A 27097-nucleotide genomic window follows, 5' to 3' on the forward strand; every position below is an offset into this window, starting at 1 on the left:
AATTGCAAGAGAAGAAAAACAAAATAAGTTTTGCATGGATTGACTACAAAAAAGCCTTCGACTCATTGCCTCACACATGGATACAGAAATGTTTAGAAACAACTGCTGTCAGCAAAAGCATTCAGATATTTATTTTAAAAGCAATGAGCATGTGGAGTACACAGTTAACAATCAATGGTGAGACACTTGGACAGCTTAGCATTAGAAGAGGCATTTTCCAAGGGGACTCGCTATCCCCTCTGTTGTTTGTAACTGCTATGACCCCACTTTCACAAATACTAAACAAAACAGGTCTCGGATACCAAACATCTAAAACACCAAGTAAAATCAACCATCTGCTGTACATGGACGATCTGAAGTTGTATGGAAAGTCCCAGTCAGAAATTGAATCACTGCTAAACACTGTCCGTATATTCAGTAGCGATATAGCAATGGAGTTTGGATTAGACAAGTGTGCTGCATTAATAATGAACAGAGGGAAAATAACAAAAACAGAAGGAATCGAACTGCCCAATGGAAGCGAGATCAAGAACCTGGAAGAGAAAGAACCTTACAAATACTTGGGCATTCTCCAGGCTGATAACATCGCACACACTGAAGTTAAAAGAAAAATTGGAAGTGAATACATCAGGAGAGTTATAAAAATCCTAAAGTCCAAACTCAATGGTGGGAACACCATATAAGCCATAAACACCTGGGCTATACCTGTTATCAGATACACTGCAGGAATAATAGACTGGACCCAGGCTGAGCTAGAGACGCTAGATCGTAAGACCAGGAAAATAATAACCATCAATCATGCTTTGTACCCCCGCAGTGATGTAGATAGGCTATACCTCCCTCGCAGCTCAAGTGGAAGAGGAATGCTGCAAGTCCATCAAACAGCAGAGGAGGAGAAAAGAGGAGGAGGATCAGTAGAGCAGGAGAAAAGAGGCCTTGAAGAATATATAAAGCTCAGGTGGAAGAGGAATGCTGCAAGTCCATCAAACAGTAGAGGAGGAGAAAAGAGGCCTTGAAGAATATATCAAGGTCAGTGAAGAAGATGCACTTCAAATGGTCAAGAACGAGAAACTATTCAACACCAATGAAACAAAGCAGGCCTACAAGAAAGAACAAGTCAAGAACCGAGCGGAAAAATGGAAAAATAAGCCACTGCATGGTCAATATTTGCACAGGATCACCGGAAAATCAGACATCACCAAGACCTGGCAATGGCTTAAAAAAGAAAAGCCGGCTCCGGGGGTCTCACCAGCATGCCCTGCATGCTCACGCAGGACATGCTGGAGCTTCCAGGGGCCAATCGGCCCCCACTCCCCCCAGCCCCCGCCGGCTCCGTCACGGAGCCGGCAATTGTGTGGGTGGCCAATCTGGCTGCCCAGGGCTCCCGCCCTGCTCATGTACGGGGAGAGCGAGCTTAGCCTGCTCTCCCCGCTTTGCTGCACAATCCGGGTCTCACTGATTGTGAGACGCAGCTCACAGTCTGCCTTCCTGTATTAAAAATGTTAACCTCTGAAACACTGCTCAAGATATGCATATAGGGTACAAAATTACTCCAGTGCTCATATGGGGTGCAGAACTACCCCATGATACCCTTTGAAGATAGCGTTGATAATGGTCATATATGCTCCACATATTTGTGGGTAAACCCAGGGATCAAGCAATCTTGGCTCAGTTCACCAGCCAGACAAAATATTTTACTCGTCAGATGGTTTCTCAAGCTATGTTGGTATATTACTGCTCGGGACTTTTTCTCACTTGTCAGGTATCATTTTTTATTCATCACTAGTGGATTTCTTGAGCCCTGGGTATGCTTGTCCTCCATAGATGCATGCTGAGTGGATCGGGTCTCAAGGGTGAAGGCATGACCAAATTCACCCCAGTGAACTTCACGGGGATTGTAACTCAGGGCTGTCCAGTTCTAGTCTAAGCATATTGGCTCTGTGAGTAACAGTGATGATTGCTCCGCTGTCGTTTTGCAGCAACAGAGTTATACGGTGATGCAAAGCTTTTCACAGGGTAAAGGATAGGGTTTTTTGCTACCTCCAGGCCCAGGGGTCATATGTACTCTTGCTAATTAACATTTCTCTCGCTGGTTAAAATTGGCCCCATCAGTTCTATCCATTTAAAGCTCTAATTGATTAATTTACCAATTTGAACCGCTTAAAGCTTGCAGCCCTGCTGTGAATGAATTTAGCTCCTAACTGGTACAGACAAAGGTGCTATCCTGGGGGTCTTAGCAAGCAACAGGCAGGGAAAGGCCCTGTGAAAGAATCCACAGCAAAAATGAAATGGCTTTCTGGTGCTAACTGAGCAAAGGGACTCCTTTTAAAAGTGGTGATTCTCTTTATTTAGCAGGGGGAGAGCAACTGGTCCTATCCAACCCCAGCACAGCACCCTTCCAGTGGCTGTTGTTGGTGTCAACCTTATGTTTCTTTTTAGATTGTGAGCCCTTTGGGGACAGAGGACCATCTTATTTATGTATTATTTATTTTTCTATGAAAACCGCTTTGAGAACTTTGGTTGAGGGGCGGTATATAAATATCAGTAGTAGTAGTAGTAGTAGTAGTAGTAGTACACAGGAACATAGGAAGCTGCCATATACTGAGTCAGACCATTGGTCCATCTTGCTCACTATTGTCTACCCAGACTGGCAGCGGCTTCCCCAAGGTGGCAGGCAAGAATCTCTCTCAGCCCTATCTTGGAGATGCTGCCCGGGAGGGAACTTGGAGCCTTCTGCTCTTCCCAGAGTGGCCCCATCCCCTGAGGGGAATATCTTCCAGTGCTCACACAGCAAGTCTCCCATTCAAATGTAGACCAGTGAATGGGGACAATACTGAACTAGATGGACCAATAGTATGACTCAGTACAAGGCAGCGTCCTAGGTTTCTGTGGTCTGTTGGTGGTCTCTGTCTTGCTTGTTCCGGGGCCATCACACCCATCCTTCGTTTAAATGCCTTGACTGAAACTTATTGCTGAGTTTGTTTTTATCAAGAGCTTGCGCCAGAGAAGCAATCCTGTGTGATGCTCCTATTCAGGAAGAAAGATAGCTGTGCTGGCCGTAGGTATAACACAGAAACTGCAGCATGTGTAGGTCTTCTGACGCATGTCAGTCCAAGAACTGAAAAACCCGATCTCCAGGCTGGCTGAGTGAAATGCAGATCAGATGTTAATCTCAAAATAACTTTCGTTGGATGTAAACAGTAGCAGCAGTTGTGAGGTTCAAGATCTAAACTTGGCTTTGGGTGGGTGACTTTATTAAGCTGCAAAGCTGTTTTGACTTCTGCTTTAAAGAAAATAACCATTAGACCTCTAATGGTGCTGGGTGCTTGACAACCCTTCTGTGTTTGCAGCCCTAGGTAGGCAGTGAAGACAGCAGATTTTATCAGGCTCCTACCAAATCCCATGAGTGTGTCCTGATGTGTCAACTTCCTTTTAAAAAATCTGCAACGCAGCCTAGGACTGCCCCTTTAGTGGACAAGTTGCCCCAAATCCCACTTTGGCTTAAAGCGTGTGTTTATAGATCCCTGCTCTAGTGCTGCGAATGTGCAGTGAGTGTGTGTACATTCACACAGCTGCAGAAGAGGGCAACCAAGATGATCAGGGGCCTAGAGCAGCTTCCTTATGAGGCTAGGCTACAGCATCTGGGGCTGTTTACCTTGGAAAAGAGGCAACTAAGGGGAGACATGATCAAAGTGTATAAAATTATGCATGGAGTGGAGAGGGTGGGCAGAGAGGAATTTCCCCCCCTCTCTCACTACACTAGAACCAGAGGTCACCCCATGAAACTGAAGGTCGAGAAATTTAGGGCCAGCAAGAGGAAGTACTTTTTCACACAACGCATAATTAATCTATGGAATTCTTTGCCATGGGATGTGGTGATGGCTACCAACTTGGATGGCTTTAAAAGGGGTTTAGACAGATTCATGGAGGACAGGTTTATCAATGGCTACTAGTCTGGTGGCTGGGGCCACCTCCAGCCTCAGAGGCACGAGTTGCAGGGGAGCAGCAGGAGGAGAGAGGGCGTGCACATACCTCTTGTCTGTGGGCTCCCCAGAGGCATCTGGTGGGCCACTGTGTGAAACAGGATGCTGGACTAGATGGGCTTTGGGCCTGATCCAGCAGGGCTGCTCTTATGTTCTTATGTTATGTGTGCCTGATAATGTAGGTCTCTGCTTTCCTTGGCTCTTGGAGCTGTAGATATTGTGTGCATCCGAGTTGGTGGGGCAAAGAGGAGAGAATAGGATGTTAACATGCCTGTTGATCTGGCATGTACTAATGATTCGTGGCTGGCTCTTGAGAGTGTGGCATTGTGATGAGGAAGATGTTCTCTCTTGCCATTGGGAAGTTGATTGGTTGATTGATTGATTAGGTGCCATCAACTCTTAGCGACCACATAGATAGGTTCTCTCCAGGATGATCTGTCTTCAGCTTGGCCTTTAAGGTCTCAGTGGTGCATTCATTGCTTTTGTAATCGAGTCCATCCACCCTGCTACTGGCCGTCCTCTTCTTCTCTTTCCTTCTGCTTTGCCCAGCATTATGAACTACTCAAGGGAGCTGGGTCTTCGCATCATGTGTCCAAAGTATGATCGTTTGAGCCTGGTCATTTGTGCCTCGAGTCAAAATTCTGGATTGATTTGTTCTATGATCTGTTTGTTTTTGGCAAGCTAGGTCTGTGTAAAGACAGGTGACCCCACAGCACAAGCAATGGAGATGACCTGACATTTTTTTCCTGCTTTGCCAGGAAAGATTATAGTAGGAATCTGTTCTGTGTCAGAGAGCCCGTCTTCCTCATAATCATCCAGCCAGAAACCACCTCCACAGTTTCCAGTCCCTCATTTATCGCCAAAGTAAAAGTACATTTTCTGCTTCTTTCCAGAACTTTGATCCTAAACTTTGGTCAGATCAGCTGTGAAAAGATTTTGTCCACAAATTCTGCATAATTTCCTCCTTAATTCATAGAGGTTAGGAAGGGATCTTTGAGGCCATCCATCCCACCTTCCCTTTCACCTGCCACTACCACAATTAGTGGTAGGGTTTCCTTGGTGTTAAACTACCCATAAGAGTTGCTCATCCTTTCTCCTCCAGTGCTAATTCCACTGGTTGCCATCGTGAATGCATAGTGGGCCACGAACTCCCCACTTTCCTGCCTGATTTGCCATGGTGGTTGAATTGGGCAAAGTATGGTGAACACTAACCAGAAATTGCCTCTAAACCTTGTCTTGAAACCCCTGATTTCAAAACAGTTCCCAGGAGACGATTTTGATCTGCCTGTTCTGGATGGGGTTGCACTTCTCCAGAAGGAACAGGTAAGCAGTCTGGGGGTGCTTCTGGATCCAAGTCTCTCCTTGGTGTCCCAGGTTGAGGCAGTGGCCAGAGGTGCCTTCTATCAGCTTTGGCTGATACACCAGCTGCATCCGTTTGTTGAGATAAATGACCTCAGAACAGTGGTACATCTGCTGGTAACCTCCAGACTGGATTACTGCAATGCGCTCTACGTGGGGCTGCCTTTGTACTTCAATTGGTTCAGAATGCGGCAGCCAGGTTGGTCTCTGGGTCATCTCGGAGAGACCACATTACTCCCTTGTTGATGGAGTTACACTGGCTGCCAATAGGTTTCCGGGCAAAATACAAAGTGCTAGTCATAACTTACAAAGCCCTAAACAGCTTAGGCCCTGGGTACCTAAGAGAGCGTCTTCTTTGTTATGAGCCCCACCGCCCATTGAGGTCATCTGAGGAGGTCCGTCTCCAGTTACTGCCAGCTTGTTTGGTGGCTACACAGAGACGGGCCTTCTCGGCTGCTGCCCCAAGATTACGGAATGCGCTCCCTGCTGAGATACGATCCTCCCCATCTCTGACAATTTTTTAAGAACTCCTGAAAAACCCATCTTTTCACCCAAGCTTTCCCAGATTTTTAAAATTGTCTGTTTTAATTTTATGGTTGATTTTAAATTGCTGAATTGTTTTAACTTTTTATATGGGTTTTAATTGTTTTATGTTAACTGCCCAGAGACAGAAGTTTTGGCAGTATAGATAGATAGATAGATAGATAGATAGATAGATAGATAGATAGATAGATAGAAGCAGCCAGGGAAGAGGCTGAACGAATCTGGGGGGGAAAAGTGTTCCAAAGAAGAGGGGCCGCCATAAAGAAGGCCCTCCTACGGGCCCAGGCACCAGCACAACTTGTAGCCCTACCTGGCCCTTTCCTCCTAGAGCTCTTCAGAGAGGGCTCTGTCTAAGGGCCCTCCCAGCACTGAGAAAGGTGCAGTACTATGCAGAGGTGAGCACAGAGGGAATGGCTCTCACATCTTTCTATCTATCTAATTGATCCGTCCGTCTGTCTTGTCTGTCTGATTTCTATACCGCCTGATATAGGAATCTCCAGGCAGTGTACAAGTTAAAACATAATATAAAAACAATATAAAACAGTTAAAATCCATAAAACAGATAAAAACAGTCTCAATAAGTAAAAACATATTAAAATTAAAATTTCAGTTAAAAGCCTGGGAAAACAGGTATGTCTTGAGGTTCTTCCTAAAAGCAAACAGAGAAGGAGATGCTCTTGTTTCAGCAGGGAGCATATTCCAGAGCCCCGGGGCAGCCACAGAGAGGGCCCCATTATTTCAGCCACATTGAAGACTTGTTTTTGCCAAAGTGGCCCCCACTTGAAAAATAGCGAAGATCACTGCTGTGGGAGGGAAGCGGGTTGGTGGGCTATGTGGTGGCAAAGTAACGAGGCCGTGAAAGAACTAATCCGCCCTTCTCACTACTACTTCTGTATTCCATAACACTCTCTCTTGAAGCTGCATCCCCCTAGAACAGGGGCAGGCCTTGGGTCGCTTGGGAGGTACTCCTGGTATTATCTGAAATTGCTCTCCAGGCTTTGGGGCTTGTTTCTCCTCACTTCTCTTCCAGCCCAAACTTCTGATTTGATTGGCTGGCGGTGCCATTTACAGTCTTTCTCTTTCTCTTTGAATGCTTGGAGTCGCTTTTAGTTCACAGAGGAACAGAGGAAACTGCCATATACTGAGTCAGGGCATTAGTTCATCTAGCTCAGTATTATCTGGCAGGGACTTCTCCAAGGGTACAGGCAGGAGTCTGTCTCAGACCTCTCTGGAGATGCCGCCAGGGAGGGAACTTGAAACACACAATTGTTGTATTTTAACTTTTATATGTGTTTTAATTGTTGTTAGCTGCCCAGTGATGTAAGTTTGGGCGGGGTATAAATAAAATAAAATAAATAAAGTAAAGTAAAGTAAACCTTCGATGCTCTTCCCAGAGCGGACTCATCCCCCAAGGTGAATATCTTCCAGTGCTCACATGTAGTCTCCCATTCAAATGTAACCAGAGTGGACTCTGCTTAGCAAAGGGGACAATTCTCCTCTTCCAGCCAAAACTGGAAGGACCTCCAGCCAAAACTAGGACCTTCTGCGTGGAAGCATGCTGGTGCTCTTCCCAGAGTGGCTCCATCCCCTGAGGGGAATATCTTACAGTGCTCACATCTCCCATTCAAATGCAAAGCAGAGCAGACCCTGCTTAGCAAAGGGGACAATTCATGCTTGCTACCATAAGACCATCACCTTAATTGGCTCAGCAGGGAAATGCTTGACTAAGAAGCAGAAGGTTGCTGGTTCAAATCCCCGCTGGTACTATATTGGGCAGCAGCGATATAGGAAGATGCCGAAAGGCATCATCTCCTACTGTGCAGGAGGAGGCAATGGTCAACCCCTCCCGTATTCTACCAAAGAAAACCACAGGGCTCTGTGGGCGCCAGGAGTCGACACCAACTCGATGGCACACTTGACCTTGACCTTACCACAAGACCGGTTCTCTTTTCTCTCCCATTAGTTTCTCTCGCATTCTTCCCCAAGAAAACAACCGCTCTTGCTCCCCTTCTGCCCTGCAGTAAAATTCTCCTGGAATTCCGGAGTTTTCATGTTAAAATCCCTTACTGTTGATGGAAATTTTAATATATTTTGTGACCAGTGTCCCCTGTAACAGGGATTCCCAGATGTTGTTGACTATATCTCCCATAATCCCCAGCTGCGGGTTGTAGTCAACAACATCTGGGGATCCCCGTTTCAGGGAGTGCTGTTTGCAACTGCCCCTCTCCCATGCCACCATTCTGTGACTGATTCCGCCTCCCTGCTGGTAGCTTCCAAGGCTCTGGCAAAAAAAGAGCCATAAGTCTGCCCACCTCTGCCCTAGAAGAAGCAACCGCTGGAGTTTAAACGTGTATTTGGTCCTTCCAGTCCTTGTGCGTCTATGGACCCCTACCATTCTGGGTTTGAAGAGGTGATCTAGCAGCAAAATCCATCCTAAGTGAGGATCGTGGTGAAAACAAGCCAACTTAAACGCCCAACCAGCCTGCTCCATGCGTTATTCCTCCTTGAGTTCAGCAAGCATTTTTAGCTCTTTTTAAAAAAAAATTGTGTGTTGAGATGCAGCTGGGAAAGGGAGAGGAATTTAGGATGTTCTAACCCTTGCTTCAGTTAACTTCCCTTCCAAGAGGTCCCCCCCCCCCCCCCGCTTTTAAATTTCCAATTGGCCAGGGAGGGCCCAGCCAATGGCGTTCCATTTGGCAGGCCTTCCTTCCAAACTGGCTTGAACACTGGAATGATTTCACCCTGTCCTTTTTTATGTGGAAGTCATCATGGCTTTTGCGTCATATGGCAGGGAGTTCAGGCAAATTTTATTCGCGTGTGAGTCATCCTTACTTCTCCAGCTCTAATGTCACTCGCTTGGAATTTCTGCCTGATAGTTTCCCCTCTGCACCATTTGCTACAGTTTTTGCTTGGGTGGTTGTTTCTTAGTGTGATCCCCTCCCCAACTTGGTTCTTTGAAGGAAGGCAAGGAGACCAGGGGAGACTAGGGTTGCCATCTATCCCTATGCTTTCAATAACGACACACACAATAAAATGTTTATTCACAAAAATGCACAATTAACTTGGGAAATTGGCTGCGCCAAGGTGATATGCTGGCCACTGGCTGTGGAGGCTTTCAGAAGGAGTCAGGCAAATTAATGGAGGAAGACCAGTCTATTAGAGTCTATTAGCCCTAGGACACACAACTGATTGCCAGGAAATTTAGGACCAACAAAAGGAAGTACTTTTCCACAGTGTGTAATTTATCTATGGAACTCTCTGCCACAGGATGTGGTGATGGCCACTAGTTTGGAGGGCTTTAAAAGGGGCTTGAACAAATTCACGGAGGACAGTTCTATCAATGGCTACTAATCTGGTGGCCCTAGGCCACCTCCAGCCTCAGAGGCAAGATGCCTCTAAATACCAATTGCGGGGGAGAAATAGCAGGAGAGAGGGCATGCCCTCACCTCTTGCCCTTGTGGGCTTCTCAGGGGCATCTGGTGGGCCAATGAAACAGGATTCTGGGCTAGGTAGGCCTTGGGCCTGATCCAGCAGGGCTCTTCTTATATACTAAGAAAGACCTTTGGTCTGCCAAGCTCAGTGTCTAAGCTGAGCCTAAGCCTAAGCTGACTGACATCAGCTCTCTAGAGTTTCAGGCGTGGGATTTTCCAAGCCATAGTTGGAGATGCTGCCAGGGATTGAACCTGGGACCTTCTGCATGCACAGCAGATGTTCTTCCACTGAGCTATGCCAGGGCTCAGAAAATCCACTAGTCTACTTGTCTGTGACAAGTGAAAAAATGATGCCTAATGAGTGAAAAAAAAATCCTGATGAGTAATGGACTAGGACCGGGGAGACCCGAGTTCAAATCCCCATTCAGCCATGAAACTAGCTGGGTGACTCTGGGCCAGTCACTTCTCTCTCAGCCTAACCTACTTCACAGGGTTGTTGTGAAAGAGAAACTCAAGTATGTAGTACACCGCTCTGGGCTCCTTGGAGGAAGAGTGGGATATAAATGTAAAATAATAATAACAATGTACCAACATCAACGAGTAAAATTTTTGTCTGGCTGGTGAACAGAGCCAACATATCTTGACCCCTGGCTGTGGCCCTCCCCCTGTGGCCTTTGACTATGAAGTTTCCGCTTCAAGCCCAGCTGCGCTGGCCGCTTCCATGTACTCTCTGTCCCTAGGATGGGCAATGTTTTGGACATAATTTAAAACTAATGGATGTATTTGTGTGATAGGTGTTGGCAACAGTGTTCCCTCTAAGGCGTGCGCACATGTGGGCACTCACAAGTTTTTGGAAGTTATTTTTAGATCCCGTTCGGTTTGAATCAGGAAGGCCCCATTTTGAATGCACATGCGCACACACTGCCTTAATACTCCCTCCCAGAACAAAACTCATTTTGCACAAAGATGGGGAAAAAATCAGAGAGAACCCTGGTCGGCAAGCATGTCCATGAGTGATGTTCACACCTACCTTAAGAAACAAGAAGGTTGTCCACACGACCAAAGTGGCTGGGGCTGGTGGGGGCTGGGGAGAAGGAAGAAGCCTGCCTCCCACAATCTGAGCCCCAACAGGGCTCTGCCATCCACACGCCCAGGTGAGTGGTGTGGCGGTGAGCAGTGCAGCAAGCAGGAGGCAAAGAAGCTGGGCCGCCAGGTAGCCCATAATGCGTGGTGCATGGGGAAATCTGCCTGCTGCTGGATCCTTCCCCCAGCCTCTATGGTTAAGATGGCTGCTGGCAGCTCACATGACCGGGGAGTGAGGTAGGAGGTGCATGCTCGTCCGGCTCCTACCCCACTTTCAGCCCGGGTTTCAAAACAGGGCTACCCAGTGGAGGATTGGCAGGGTCGGGAGTCATCCTGGCACACGGCCAGCCCTCTCCGAGGTAGTCCTGTCCTGCCCCCGTAGGATCGTCGGGATGGTCATGTGAATGTCAGAATTACCTCCAACATCTCCTCAGAAGAGGAAGATCCGGACTCTGAGATCAGAAGAGGGACTCCCGAGACCCCTGTCCGAGACACCAGCCCTGACCCAGGAGAAGCTGCAGATGAGCAGCACCCTCCAGAGTTCCCTGAGGAACAGGAAGAGAGGGAAGAAACCCAGCAGGACCCAGAGACCCCTTCATCAATAGCCTCCCCAGGACATAAAGCCCAGTGAGCAAGCATTCCCGGAGGAGAATCGCCCATCGGAGTGCAGGGGACCCTCCGCTGACCTCCCCTCCAGGGATTCTCCCCCTTCGCCTCCAGCGGAACCCGAGAGGTGAAGACATCGAGGCAGTCACGAGCCACAGCAGCGGCAGAAGAGTGCCAGATGGGGCGGTCGCCGCCTTGCCTACAAAAGGGCTACTTAAGAAGAAGGGTCATCTACTCAGGAGGAAGACTGATAAATACAAGCCAGTTGTGGGAGGACTGACTCTGGGAGGACCCGGGAAGGCTCAGAGCTTCCATTTAGCTCTCAGGAAGGGGAAGGGGAAGGTGCTGGTTCAACAACTCATTGACAGAGAGCCTTCATGTGGGCACTTGCCCTGTATCCGTGCTCCCGAGACTCTTGCTTGACTCGGGGACCTGCACTGCCAGTGTGAGTACTCCCGCCCTGCTCTTGCCGGACTGTGGCCTGCCCTCACCAGCCACCCTTGCCTCTTTGAGGGCTCGCTTACCTCTCAGGGGTTTGCAGCTCCATTTCCCCAAGGCCAGCTGAGTGGGTAAGCGAACCTGATCGTGAATGGCCTTCAGGTCTAAAACGGGTGGCTTTGAAAGGCAACCCCAGGTACTATTCAAGATGATCCCATGTTTTCAAGCTGTGTTCTGGGGAGCCCCACTTATCAGGGGCTTCTCACTGAGAAGGTCAGGAATTGCAAGCAAATTTCCCATCATGGCATTGCATGATGGGAGTTGTAGTCCAACAAGAGCCGGAGTGCCTCAGGTGAGCCACTCCCCACTCTATTCCGTACTGAGCATCCGAGGCTGTGACTTGCATAGTGAAAAGAGTTCCCGGAAGGCTGAAAGTTTAAAAACCCAGATCTCTAGATCAGCGCTTGCATTGAGGGCTGGGCCTGACAGCATGAAAGAAGAGTATTGTGATCATGGAAAATGGGAAAGTCAGGGGAGAGAGCCTCTCTCTGCTTGTGTTCTGCTTAGTGGGGCGGAGAGAGGCCAAGTGAAACTGTGATCTAATTTTGGAGCAGTGTTATTACAGGTCACAGAGTCAGCTTTGCTTTGAACACTGGCCGGGCACTCACAGAAGCTGCAAAAACTAGTTATGTGATGCTGTCGCACAGAGAGCTTGTGCAAGTTGTGTGAAAACAAACAAAAGCGGTGGGGGCTGGGAATTGTCCAGTTTGGTGTCCCGTCCCCCCCGCAACAACACAGCCCTCCCCCTGTGGCCTGTGCCAGCTCTCCGGACAGACGGGTTTATATATAAGTCCAGCTTCATCATTCTTTGCTGCTTCACTTGCATTATTTTTGTACCGGAGGAATCTCGCCACTGATTAGCAGGTTAAGTCACAAGCTGCATGGAAATATCCCACATACTCTTACTAGCTCCTTTTTATTTTTAATACCGTTCCTTTCCCCCAGTCCCTCTCTTGTACGTGTTAAGCTGAACCGTTCCAGACTGAGTGTCCCCAAATGTGGACACGTTGGGCACAAGGCCTGAAAAAAACCCCGGCCTCTGCCGGCCTGAAGCTGGGAATCTGGAGCCCAAGAATGTGGATGTATATTTATGAACAGAGGAAGCTGCCTTATACGGAGTGAGACCGTGGGTGCATCGAGGCTGGTATGGTCTGCTGTTCTGACTGGCAGCTGCTGTCCTGTGAAACGCAGGCACTGGCTTCTACAGCTGTTTTCGTTCAGTCCCTTGGAATTCCAGCCTTGCTTCCCTCCCCCCGCCCCCGGATATATACGTACGTGTGTGTGTGTGTGTGTGTGTGTGTGTGTGTGTGTGTGTGTGCGCACACAACACACACCTACACACCTGCATTGTAAGTAAAAAGATATTGTCCTTTTCTAACAGAGCAACCACATGCATATTTACTAGGAAATACATAGAAAGCTGCCATATACAGTCAGTCCATCAAGCTCAAGGTTATCTACTACACTGACTGGCAGAGGACCTCCCAAGGTTTCAGGCAGGAGTCTTTGAGATGCTGCCCGGGATTGAACCTGGCACTTTCTGCATGCAAAGCAGATGCTCTCCCACTGAGCTTCTGCCCCACCCCTGTAAATTCCATTCTGTTCAATGGAGCTGACTACCTAATAAATGGAAGAACATAAGAACAGCCCTGCTGGATCAGGCCCAAGGCCTATCTAGTCCAGCATCTTGTTTCATTGTGGCCCACCAGACATTGGTGGGCTTCCCAGAGGTAGGGGATGAGGGCATTCCTCTCTCCTGCTAGAATTCCCCTGCCACTGGTATTGAGAGACATCTTGCCTCTTGGGCTGGAGGTGGCCTAGAGTCATAGGAACATAAGAACAGCCTTGCTGGATCAAGCCCAAGGCCCATCTAGTCCAGCATCCTGTTTCGCACAGTGGCCCAGCAGATGCCACTGGAAGCCACAGGCAGGAGGTGAGGGCATGCCCTCTCTCCTGCCATTACTCCCCTGCAACTGGTACTCAGAGGCACCCTGCCCTTGAGGCTGGAGGTGGCCCACAGCCCTCCAACTAGTAGCCATTGATAGACCTCTCCTCCATGAAGTCATCCAAACCCCTCTTCAAGCCATCCAGGTTGTTGGCTATCACCACATCCTGTGGCAGAGAGTTCCACAAGTGGATCACGCGTTGTGTGAAAAAGTACTTCCGTTCGTTGGTCCTAGACCTCCTGACAATCAATTTCATGGAGTGACCCCTGGTTCTAGTGTTGTGTGAGAGGGAAAAGAATATATCTCTCTCCACTTTCTCGATACCATGCATGATTTTATAGACCTCTATCATGTCTCCCTGCGTTCATCTTCTTTCTAAACTAAAAAGCCCCAGGTGTTGTAGTCTTGCCTCATAAGAAAGGTGCTCTAGGCCCCTGATCATCTTGGTTGCCCTCTTCTGTACCTTCTACAATGTCCTTTTTTAGATGTGGCGACCAGAATTGTACGCAGTACTCCAAGTGTGGTCGCACCAGACTAGAAGCCATTGATAGACCTGTCCAGGGTCATAGCTGTGGGAGAGGGTCCCTGTGTTCACCCCTCTCCCCAGCAGTCTCTCAGAGTGAGGGAGATAATGAAGAAAATAGGGAGGGGTGGAGCTGAGGGGCCCAGGTTCTTTGGACCCATCCGCTCAATTATAGCTACACCCCTGGACCTGCCCTATTTGACCTTAAAGCATTTTTATATGCTTCTGTCCCAGAAATCTTTAGTGTCCCTGCAAGGCAGGCTAATATTATGATCTTCATATTCTAGCAGTGAGCTTGCCTACAGTGAGTTCATGGCGGAGGGGAGAGTTGAACTGAGCAGTTCACAACTCACTCACTTAACGGCTGTGCCAGAAGAACGGTTGGAGAAGCAATGTCTACGGCACACCAGAAATGGGTTATTTTTTGGGACCGACATGTCTCCATTTGGCACACATAATACAGAAGAGAGTTCCCTTCTGGAAGAGTCTTATCTTGAAATGTGTCAGATCTAATAAGTTCCACACTTCTAGTGCATCTTGGATGTCTCTCCTGTTGTTTCTGCTTTGGTGCCTTTTTTGCTGCTGCTGCTGCTGCTCTGATTCCAGGGTACTAAAGGTAAAGTTGATTTCAACTCCTGGCACCCACAGAGCCCTGTGGTTGTCTTTGGTAGAATACGGGAGGGGTTGACCATTGCCTCCTCCCGCGCAGTATGAGATGATGCCTTTCAGCATCTTTCTATATCACTGCTGCCTGATATAGTATCAGCTGGGATTCAAACCGGCAACCTTCTGCTTGTTCATCAAGCATTTCCCCACTGGGCCACTTAAGGATACTACAAGGCTAATAATCTTGGCCTTTGTAAATGCGGAAAAGCCGATGTCTCTCCCAGTTAGCCTTTCTAATAGGGATAAATGGCCAATGGCAGCCATAGGCCAGATCAGGCTTTTGAGGCAACTTCATTTGACCCATTTAGTTGTGTAAATCAAGCTCAGTCCCACTTGAAAGGCAAACAAAATTGTTTCCAGAAGTTGTGAGAGAGTCTGTGCTTCAGTGCGTATTATTCTCTCCCAATCTCCATTTGGCTGGTGTATGCAAACGCCCTGGGCAGCAGCAGTTTGGAGAAGCAATAAAGGACTCCATGGGTCCCATATGAAATGGTATTCCACTGCTTTGTTGTGCACAGCCTCTTCCTCCCGGGTCCGCCCCACCCCCCAAATGCATGGCTGGGTCCAGAGGACTGCAAATGGCAAACCCTTTCCTACCAGGGGTCAGCATCTTATTGCACTCAGTCCTGGCATGGCAAAACACACTTCCGGTCCCCGGGCCAAATGCCTGGAGATTAGGACCGCTCCCTCAGAACACTGAGGCGGGCTGAACCTCTTTTCAAACATCAAAGCATAGCCAGCCTCGTGATTTGGGCGCTTGCTACACAATTCAATTGTGTTTGATCCCTTTGGCCTCTGCTAGAATGTGGCTGCGCATTCTGATTGTGACAGGGCAGGGTGCGGTAGCCTCTTGCTCAAGGTCCAGCCATGTCTGTGTTCACTGTCTGGAGGAGGAGAACTCGCCACGTGCCTCTCATATATTAACTCTTACACGGACTGTATACTTTCACATGCTGCGTGCCTTTAGCTGGCATGCTGAATGGAGCACTGAGGGTGGTTTTGCGGCATTTGCTCAGTTTGGTTTGGGTTTTAGCTTACATGTTTTGTGTTAAAATCATCATCTGTAAGTTATTTTAACATCTTTTACGCATTAAATAAGTCATTTTGAAGGGGTTTTTTTTGGAGCAGTGCAATGTGTATTTCATTGCTGGTATAGCATCTTATTCATACTGAGTATATAAAGCAAATATGTAACGTACTGGTAGCATTCAAGTTGCTACCAGCAACCTGAATACTGTATTGGTGGGTTGCTTCCCATGCCAAGAAGGTTTCCAGTCCTTAGCTTTGCTCCATCACATGCATCAGGTAAGGGAGGTGTGTGTGTGTGTTTTCTGTTTGTTGGGGCTGGCTTTCCTTTTGGGGGGAATTGTGTTTGTCAATTCCTTCCTTAAACGACCAACCTCTTTCAGCCATGCAGTTGATGTCCCCCCACCCCCGAATACCTTTGTAGACATGCATGTCTAATTCCCAGCTGTTCCTCTCGCCTGAGGAAATCAACTTGGGAGGGAAAGGAGCATTTTATGGAGTATGTTGTTAAACTGAATTAAAGGGTGTAATAAAACAGCAATTTAAGGGCTGTTGGCTAACAACTGGAGCCCTTGAATGCCCTGCCGAGTTATTGTGGAGGAATAATACATTATTTAGTGCTGTGTGTCACTCTTGGATTCCTAGGGCCCTGTCTGTTTCTCTTTTAAAAAAATACTCATGGCATTTAATTATAGTCCTTGCCACTTGTTATAAATTGCTGTCTTGTTTATGAATTGTAGAGAAATCACTGTGGGATTTTTTGGGGGGGTGTATGTATCGGCATTGGAACTCCTGGCTGACACATTTGAATTAATTACTGATTTGTGTTCAGAAAAAAACTTTTATGAGTCTAAGGACTGCTGCCTCTTTGGTGCGAAGCTTTCAGTGAATGTGATTTTACGTAAAAACAACAAACCTCATCTCAGCTGGCTGCATAATCTTTAGATGAAGGTTTCCCCAAATTTTACCCAAATCTTCAGAGGTGGGACATGGTTGTGAGTCCAACCTTAACCAGATGGTAGTCCGTCCATGACAATGGGGAAATCACAGGCGTCCCCACCCACAGAACACCACCTTGATCAGAGTGAAAGACCAGCTGAAACGTGTGACCAGCAATGGGATGCCCATAGTTGTCACGGCTGCTATAAATTCCTGAACCGCCCCTGACAAATTGGTCCCAAAGTGAACATTGAGGTCCCCCACTACCACAACCTGGGAAACTCCAACATCAAGCCCAAAACCAAGTCCATCAGCTCAGTTAGGGACTCTGTTGGGCGGTGGGGTGATGGACCACCAACAGAAGTTCCAGTCTATCCTTGGTTAAATACACACATTCAATATGGCGGCCAGACACTTCAACCAAGATCCTGGCAAGGAAAATGTTGTACTTAGAGACCACATCCACTCCACCTCCCTGCCCATGTCCCCTCACCTGCTCCTCTCTGGAGAGAGAAGCTGAGACCAGACTGGGCCACCAACCTCCCCACCGCCCACGTCTCTGTGATACATACCAGGTCAGCTCCTTCATTCATAATCAGTTCATGGATGATTTCTGATTTATTCTGGACCGACCTGGCACTGCAGAGGAGCAAGGTGAGGCCTTGCGGGTGGTTGGCACTGCTCCCCGAGGTCAAAGAGCTGGCAGGACCGCCAGAAGGGGAAACAGCTCGTAGATTTCTGATTTTCCTTCCCCTGTGACAGCCTGCTGACTTCTATTGCCCACCATCACCACATATTAAACCACCCTGAGCTGTTTTTGGATGGGCGGCATATGAGTGAAATAAAGCCCAATTTCCAGCATACATTGTCTGTGCCGTTTAGGAAATTGCCTAGCTTTCTGAAAGGTGTCTTCTGAGTCAAACAGGCTGTGGTGTGTGATGCCTGGCCAGAAACTGTCCTGAAGTGGGCAGGTGAATTTTAAGCTCATTCTTTTACTGGAGGTGTGAAATTTGAGAGCTCTGTGGGATTTGGGCTTGTTCTGTTGGAGGCTGTTGCATGACAGTCATCGGACTGTGTGGGTCTCAGCTATTCAAGCACGTGCGTGCCTACAAAATGGGACGTTCATCATTCTTCTTTCCTACGCAGAGTGTCCAGCTTCCTTCCTCCCGCAGCAGCTACCTTCAATTAGCCCCCAGTTTATGTATGACCCAACTATAACCCACGTCCTGAGGCATTTGGCTCTCTGTCAGCTTGTCTGCCCTCTGCCTCCGGGTGGAATCTGCAACATGCTAGCACAAGGCAGCCGTGAATGGATTCCTGGATGACCCAGACTCGAGTCACTGCAGGCGCTGAGCCCCAGGACTCAAAACTATAACCAGGATTATGAATGATTCTGGGAAAACCAGAGTGGGAGGTTGAGTTGGTGGTTTGATTTAAATCAGGATGATTTTAATCGCTAGAAGAAAAGGGAGCTGATTTTTAAACCAATTTTCCTGTTCGTACTTCAATTGCGTCTGAAGTAAGAGGACATGTTAGTTCCTTGATGCCATTGCAACTGAATAGAGCCTTATTTGTTTTTCCAGACAGCCTGTGAGAGGTCACTGCAATGGAGTTTTCTTGAACGGGTTTATAAATAAATTGAATATTCCCTTGATGGGGATTCATATCGAAATGTGTTGGGAACACCAGTCATAGCAGCTGTGCTGCCTGGACACTTGTGAGTTCACAGCTGTCTCTGGTGCTTCTTGTTTGCAGAAAAAATTGAGACTGTTGCATCTCAATATCAAGTCTTTATTTCTTTTTAAAGCCCTGTACCCTACCTTTCCCTTTCTAAAAAGTAAGCTCTCAAAGCAGTTAACAGTAATCAAAATATACCAGAATTAAAACAGGCAGCAAAAACATCAAATCAGAAAGTAGCAGCCAGTTTGGAGAACCCTACAGCAAAATGGACACAAGGTGCAAAAACCGAAACCAAATCCAAAAGCAAGTCACAGGACAAATTCAGAGCAGTGTTCAGAAAGGCTAAATGGAGGTGATGATGGGTCTTCCGTTGTCAGTGAGGAGTCTGATCTCTTGGGACAAGGAGTTCCACAGAGTGGGCTGGCCTACCGTAGCCTAGAGAGGCAGTGGATGTCCTAAACAGGTTGCTGGAGGTGATGATGGAGTGTGATGTGGGCTAGTAAACTGAGACTGAGTCCAGACAAGACGGAGGTGCTGTTGGTCCATTGGAGAGCCTCTCGGAATGAGGGGATCCAACTGCCTCTGGATAGGGCTACACTCCCCTTGAAAGAGCAGGCTCACAGTTTGGGGGTACTTCTGGTACCGGTTCTTCATTTGATGGCCAGGGGTGGCTTTGCACACCTGCATGCCTTTCTTGAAGGCAGATCTGAGCGTGGTAGCCCATACCTTAGTCACATCACGGCTGGATTACTGCAATGCACTCCACATGGGGCTGCCCTTGAAGAATACTGAATTGTTAAATATTGGGGGGGTGCAGTTTGGGTACAGGTATAACCTGTATTTAACCTCTTATCTTTTAAGGCAGCATCCTTCTTTTGGGGTAAATACGGTATTTGGAAACTGCAGCTGGTGGAAAATGTGGCAGCTAGGATTTTGTCTGAAGCTGCTGATTTGCTTCTGGATCCAGTTCAAGGTGCTGGTTATTGCTTTTAAAGCCCATAATGGTTTAGGCCCTTTGAAGGTCTGCTTGCCACCAAATGTTTTTCCTCACCTGACAAGATAATCAGAGGGGGTTCTGCTCTCTGTGCCAACACTGAGGAGGCTAGATTGACCTGCATATGGGGCAGGGCCTTCTTGGTCATTGCCCCAGGTTCTGGCATGTCTTTTCAATGAAAATCTGCTCCTCATCCTCCCTCACTGCCTTTAAGAGGCAGCTTAAGACCTGGCTATTTAATTAGGCCTTTGTCCTCTAATGGGTGCTGTTTCTGCTTTTGCTACTGCTTTTCTGGGCTGTATTTTATGCTTCTATTGGTGGTTGCATTTTTATTGTGATAGGTTTTATCATTGTGTTTAATATTAGTCCTATAAACCAGCTTGAGATCTTTTATGAAAGGTGGCATAGAAATTTAACCATAAATAAATTCAAATTGTCTTTGAATCTGGGAACCAGCCCCAAAATTTAGGAACCAGAGCGGTCACTTGACAAAATCACTGGCCCTAGTGACAGACATTATGGGGAGCGAGGGTAAAAGGACTTCCCTTTATCCTTCGCAAGTAACACACTTAGAGAATCAGGGCTGCCTGGAACAAATAAAGATTTAATTAAATAACTCTACCGCCGAATATCCCAGTCTAGGCACCACGTTTACATTTCTAGGCACCACGGCTCCCTTGTGCCTGGGATTTGTGAAGCTCTGTGATAAGTAAAGAGGCCCCCTCATGCATTACCATGAGCAGGGCTTCTACTGGGAGTGGTCTATGCAAGCAGGCCGCACCAGGCTGATCTTGGGAGGTGGCTACTCCATATGTGGAGAGGCAGTCCTTCAGATAGACAGAGAGGCTGTTCACACAATTGTAGAAAGTCGGGCTAGCCTCCGCTGTGAGCCTGGTGGTTCTTGCACAGGTAACCCCGCTCCGCAAACCCGGTTTTTCAAATTGTGAATAGCCGTGGCGCGGCTCCGTGGCACGGTTACTCACAAGTAGACCCCCTGTGGGAGGCTGAAAAGCAGCCTCCCGGCTCGGGGGTCTCCCCAGTATGCCCTGCGCACTCGAACTCCCGAGCCCCCACTGGCTCTGTCATGGAGCCGGCAGTCGTGTGGGCGGCTGATCTGGCCGCCCAGGGCTCCCACCCTGCTCATGTGCGGGGAGAGCAGGCTTAGCCGGAAAGACCATATTATGCTTGTTTTAAAGCAGTTGCACTGGCTGCTGATTTATTTCAGGGCAAAATACAAAATGCTGGCTATTACCTTTAAAGCCCTGAACGGCTTAGGTCCACGTTACCTTACAGCACCTTCTTCTGTATGATCCGCACCACACATTGAAGTCATCTGGAGAGGTCCGTCTCCAGTTACCCTCAGCTCGTTTGGTGGCGACTCAGAACTGGGCCTTCTCTGCAACTGCTCCTGGGCTGTGGAATGCACTCCCGGCAGAAATTCGCCGTTTGGGCTCATTGTTGGCCTTTAAGAGATCCCTGAAAACTTATTTGTTTGGCCTGGCCTTCCAAGGGTTTTTTTTAATTGTTCTTGAATGTTTTTAACTGTTTTTTATATTGTTTTAAATGGTTGTTTGTTTTGGTTTGTTGGTTTGTTTGTTGTACACCTCCCAGAGCCTTTGGATGGATAGGGCTGTATAGAAATGTTATATATAAACAATGTGTGACCGTACATGCATCGAACTTAATGCATGAATAACTGTACAGATGTATGCACTGGTGGTGGGTGTGCTGAACATAATGGAGCTCTTCTCATGATTGGTGAGAAGAGCTCCTTTGAGGTCTATGAGGAGAGTGGGTTTGCTCAACCTTCCCCGCAGACAATCACTTACTCTTCGCTGGGTGAGCGGATCACCCGCCCAGATGATCAGCAGCTCGCCGCGGCTCTTCCGTGGCTCACCCGGGGGTCAGGTGCAGGGGAGGGCTGCCATGTGGCGCCCTACCCCCAGAGTCCCAATAATGCACAGTGCAAGTACACAGTTCTTTACTGGGATTTCTCCCCCCTCCCGTGTGAGTGTGTGTGTGTGTGTGTGTGCGTGCGTGCGTGCGTGCGTGCGTGCGTGTGTGTGTGTGTGCGTGCAAAACCGGGCTGGGCTCCCTTACCTTGGTTTTGCACGCTCGTGTGAATAGCCTCAATGTATGAATAGGTCTCTGAATCAATGGTTTGTTCTACCATCAATCCAAGGCTTACTGGGGTGACCTAGGAAAATTACTGAGTTTTCTCCACTCACTCCTTTACAAGATCAACCCCAGGAAAGTGGCTTTCTAAAAAAGACTTTAAAATGCTTGGCCTTTTGTCAAAAACTTTACTTAGTAAAGCACCCCACCCTGTTTTATACCCAGAAGGGATTGTTTTTTAACATGCACACATTCATCATAGCATCAGTATCCTCGATCGCAAAAGCAGCAGTCTTAATAATATGGTACAGGGGTCTTTTTAAATTGGACTATTGTCTGTTAATGCAGGAGCTCTGTGTGCAATTGCACATCGCCTGAAGGATCTGTGTGACTTGAAAGCCTGCATACTTCTGCTAGGAGAGTGATGTCCTTTTCGTGCATGTTTAATTTATATTTTTCCCATTGGGAGGGGGACATTTAGACTGTGTGTCTTGTTCAGCAGGTTTGTATCTGTCTTGTTTGAATCTGCCCATGTTTGAATCTGTCTTTGCATATTAGAGTTGTTTGCTGATTTCACAACTCTTGTTTCTCCTCCCTGCCCCCCTTTATTTTTCGGCACCACAGGAATCATTAACCAGTGGCAGCAAGAATCGAAGGACAAAGTGATCTCTCTATTGCTCACTCACCTGCCATTGCTGAAGCCGGGGAATATCGAAGCAAAAGTGGAGTACATGAAGCTGCTTCCCAAAATCCTGGCTCACTCGATCGAGCACAACCAGCACATAGAGGAGAGCAGGCAGCTTCTGTCCTACGCCTTGATCCATCCTGCCACGTCCCTGGAGGACAGGAGCGCTCTGGCCATGTGGCTGAACCACTTGGAGGATCGCACGTCAGGTACCTTCGGCAGCCAAAACAGAGGTCGGTCCGACTCGGTGGATTATGGGCAGTCGCACTACTATCACCAAAGACAGAACTCGGACGATAAGCTCAACGGCTGGCAGAGTTCGCGGGACTCTGGCATCTGCGTGAATGCCACTAGCTGGCAGGATAAAAATCTGGGGTGCGAGAATGGCCACTTGCCCCTTTATTCCTCCTCTTCCGTCCCCGCGACCATCAACACGATCGGAACCGGAACAGGCACAAGTAAGTCATCAATGTTGACACAGGTAGTGGTTTCAGACAGCCACCCCCAACCTCGAATCCCATCATCATTAAGGCCACAATGACCTTTGGCCGTTGTGGCAGTGGTTGATGGATGTTGTAGTCCGTCAGCATCTGGAAACCCAAGACTGGGACCCTCTGGGCTAATACCTGACAAAAGGGAGAGGTTGGCCCAGCAGCGTCCTCTCCCCAGACAGCTGACACAAGTCACACTGTCACATCCACGTGTCGGTTCTCAGCAAGCATCAGATCCTGTCCGTCAGGTCAAGATCCAGGGAGAACTGGAGTCCAAGTCGGCCAGAAGCAAGTGCATGCTCCAGATCAGAAACCCTAGTCACACATTATGTTCAACACTTGTACAATCTGTACAGATCTGCATGCAGATGCAATTGTTCAACGGTTAGGTTGAATGCAGATACGGCAGTACACTGCCTATCTGTATCCTGCATTTTATGGGGCCTGGGCCCAGGTGTACTTTTGGAATGAACACAGATGCAGTCACATGAAAATATGTACAAGTGCACAGACTTCTAAATGCAGGTACAACATAATGTCTGAATAGGACTAGAGTAAAAAACCCAACGAGCAATAAAAGACCAAGAGGCCAGAATCAGTCAAACAGGCAGGGGTCAAGATCCAGGTCAGTCAGGAGGACCTGGGAATAGGCCCTAAGAACATCATAGCATAAGAACAGCCCTGCTGGATCAGGCCCAAGGAAGCCCATCTAGTCCAGCATCCTGTTTCCCACAGTGGCCCACCAGATGCCTCTGGGGAGCCCACAGCCAGGAGTTGAGGGCATGCCCTCCCTCCTGCTGTTACTCCCCTGCAACTGGTATCCAGAGGCATCCTGCCTTTGAGGCTGGAGGTGGCCTATAGCCTTCCGAGTAGTAGCCATTGATAGACCTCTCCTCCATTATGTTATCCAAAACCCTCTTAAGGCCCTAGGCAGCATCCTTGCCCTGGAGACAAATCGCTCAGACTGAAGATCCAGCCCTGAGACCAGGGCGTTATAGGGTCTAGTGGGCTGGGATTGGCCCTCGGCAGGGTCAGCTGACCATGTGTTCAGGCAGGTTGGTGCCACCGTCTCAGTGGTAGCCTCCTAGCCCAGCCTGCCAGACTTTCAGTGAAAGCAGAGCCCCAGCAGGGCAGGAGGTAAGTTGCTGGCAACCCTAGGTTGAGACCCTCCTTGTTTCTTGACCTCATGTCTTTTCCTGAAAGGTTGGGTTCGCTCTCTGCTTTCTTGCAAACCAAAGCACAAAGCTTGCAAGCCGCTTGGAAGTCCTTCTGCACAAACCTCACTGAAATAGTAGTGCCTTTTGAGTGGCTCTTGTTTCAATGAGATTTCTGCAGGAGGTTTGCTCAGTGAATGGTTCCCAAAGAGCTTAACTAGATTACTGTAGATCAGGGGTTCTCAAATTTGGGCGCTTGGGTGGTGTTGGATTACAATTCCTATCATACCCAGCCACAATGGCCAGAGATTGATGGGAGTTGTAGTCCAACATGTGGGCACCCAAATTTGAGAACCCCTGTGGTGGGGATTGATTGGTGGTTTCTTATCTGACAAGGTGACCTAGAGATGTCCATGCTCCTGTATTTCTGTGCATCAGGGTTCATCCAACCATCTCTTCGTTGCATTTCATCTTTCCCCCAGTGACTCAGTACTAATCTCTGCATGTTTCCCATGCATATGGACTCCTCTTGAAATGTGAGGCTTGTGTTTGTGGAAGAGGAGGTGAAGGTGTTGGTGAGCCAATTAAAAAACAATCTTCTGTATATTTATTTCTCCTAGGCATACCCATCGCTAATCCCATGCGTGGCAGTTCTTGTGAGAGTTTGCGAGCAGCTGCTGATTAGCGATGGGGACGGGAGAGAAAATAGGGGTGCTGACCGCTGGCCAGCAGGCGGGAGCAGGTGGTGGCGGGCCGCCCAGCCAATGGGAGCAGGCAGCGGGGAGTCGGGCCGGGCACCGGGAGCAGCAGGTGGTGGGCCGGCCTGGCCACTGGGAATTGGCGGGCGGGTGGAAGGAGGTGGCGGCCCGGCTTTCTAGCTGGCCCGCCAGCCAGAAACTGTGGGGCGGGGAATGGGCTGGGCAGGCCGGCGGATGCGCAGATGCTCTGCGCCGAGCCCAGCTAGTTGCTTACTAATCCTCCAGCCGTTCTGAAGAGGAAGCTATAAAAACAGGCTGAGCCCACAAGAATGTTTTTATTTTTAATTAATGGCACGGTAGCCTTTAAAATTATTGTCAGTTCTTTGCCTTTGGACACTGGACAGGCTGGCTCTGTAGTTGCATTTTGCAGGAGAACATAGGGAGCTGCCATATCCCGAGTCAGACCAGCTCACTGTTGTCTACACAGACCGGCAACGGCTTCTCCAAGGAGGCAGGCAGGAGTCTCCCTCAGCCCTATCTGCCAGGGAGGGAACTTGGAACCTTCTGCATGCGGGTGCTCTTCCCATCCCCTAAGGGGAATATTTTTCCCAGTGCTCACATGTAGTCTCCCATTCAAATGCAAACCAGGGTAGACCTTGCTTAGCAAAGCAGACCATGCATGCTTGCCACTACAAGACCAGACCAGTTCTCCTCCAGAAAGAGCACTACAAATTAGTATGAAAAACCATAAGAGGAAAGCACAAAAGGGTTTGCGTAACTTCTGTCTACCTGTAAACACACACACATACCTGCCTTTTTCTTGCCAGTGCCTCTTTCCCCTCTCTGTTGAGCACAACCTTTTCACTTTAGCAGAAGGAGTTGTAATATCCAGCAAGAGGGTAGCACCCAATTGATGCAGCATAAAAGAAGTCAGTCAGTCATTAGTTGCAAAAGCAAATGCATTGTTTTCAAGGCACACACAGCTCTTCCTTGGGCTTTCTACACAGAGCGCAAACAGACAGTGATCAGTTTAAGACATTTTCTCCTTTCTGTAATACAAATTTGCTTTGGTGAAGCGCTGTGTTCCGCTCAGAAAACACAACAGGCATTCTCTCTCAAAACACTCTCCTCAGCAGGATGGTGTGGGCAGGAGCATGTGGTGGACAGAAGCCGATTGATGTTTGCATAAGTGATGTCAGGCAGTCAGAGGTAGCCCGGGCCGGCTCTTACCAGTAAGCAGATGATGCACCACATTGGAGGGCAGTCTGCAGGAGGGCGTCGAGCTGATGATACCTCCTTAAAAAAAAATTTTAATTCCAGCTGCCGCGTGACTGAGGAGATGGCTGCAGGGGTGCATGTGTGTCCTGCCGCCTACACACACACCCCAATGGCAGTGGCGGCCGATACAAGAGCAACGCTGTGGCCTTCCCAACTGTGAGGCGCTCTTGGCAGTTAAGTCTCTTAACTGCGCAGGCACGCCACGCAGTTGGGAGGCGACGCCGGGCCAAGCAGCAGGCCATGGCGTTGCTCTGATATCTTCTGCTGCTGCCACCGGGGTGGGGGTTGTGTAGAAGGACACAAACGCACCCCCGCAGCCATCCCCTCGGCCGTGCAGTGGCTTGAATTGGTGGGAGGCGGCGAGAAGAAAATGGCACCAGACGCAGTGATGAGAGAGAAGGAGGAGGTGGCCGGCGGCCCCACGAGGGAGCCTGGCGGCAGGTGGGTGGAAATGGCAGGGAGGGAGGGAGCCCGGTGGGGAGAGAAAGCGCTGCTGGGGGGAAGGGGAAGCTGCCTGTGGCGGGAGGAGGACGGGGACCTCCAGAATGACGGGGAATGGACTCTCTCTCTTTTTCACCAAGACTGCTCCTCCATTCTCATTCTCTCTCTCTCTCTCTCTCTCTCACTCACTCACTCAAGCCAAGACTGCTCCATTATCTTAAATACCCAGGGCCTAAGCTGTGAAGGGCTTTATAGGCTACAAGTGAATTTCGGCCCGTTAAATAACGGGCGCTCCAGCCCCCCACCGCCATTCCCCCTGCCGCCGACAGCCTGCATGCCGCGGCCGATCTCCCGGCCGGGCAAGGGCCCCAAGGTCTCCGCGGTGGCCGCCACCCGCCCTCCCTCCCAGCTGCCGAGACCTCCTTACCCGAGTATGCCCGCGTCAGTCGGGCGATAAAAGTTCCTATTTAGAGAAGGAGAGAGGAGCTCGCAAGCAGAGCTCCTCTCTCTGAAAAGCCTCTTCCCGAACTGGCGCTTTGGGCGCAAAGGACGCCTATTGCGTCCTTTGCGTCCAAAGCGCCAGTTCGGGCAGTGACTTTGCACAGAGAGGAGCTCTGCTTGCGAGCTCCTCTCTCCTCCTCTAAATAGGAACTTTTGTCGCCCGACTGACGCGGGCATACTCGGGTAAGGAGGACTTGGGCAGCTGGGAGGGCGGGCGGTTGGCGGCGGCGGGAGCAATTTATTGCTACGATGATGGGGACATCAACCGTCGTTTGGGGCACTTCAGCTACTTTGGCCAACATGGCCGCCCGTGTCTGGGCGGCCGTATCTTTCTTGCATGGGCTCCGCGCATGCCCAGAACTGCCGAGAAAGACACAGGCGGCACGAATGCACGCCCAAGCCTTTTATTATAGAGGATAACCAGCACCTTGTATTTTGCCCAGAAGCGTATTGGTAG

The 27097-nt window shown here is 48.9% G+C and overlaps 1 protein-coding gene across 2 annotated transcripts in view; it reads left to right on the forward strand.

The window, feature by feature from the left end:
* SAMD4A (sterile alpha motif domain containing 4A) overlaps positions 1–27097 on the forward strand; it is a 189927-nt gene that overhangs the window by 83205 nt on the left and 79625 nt on the right. For both annotated transcript variants that reach the window (XM_053259567.1, XM_053259573.1), the window contains exon 3: positions 22017–22535. In XM_053259567.1, coding sequence (XP_053115542.1) covers positions 22017–22535 — 519 coding nt within the window. The remainder of the gene's footprint in view (positions 1–22016; positions 22536–27097) is intronic.

This window comes from Hemicordylus capensis, chromosome 1, assembly GCF_027244095.1.
Source record: "Hemicordylus capensis ecotype Gifberg chromosome 1, rHemCap1.1.pri, whole genome shotgun sequence".
Lineage (NCBI taxonomy): Eukaryota > Metazoa > Chordata > Lepidosauria > Squamata > Cordylidae > Hemicordylus > Hemicordylus capensis.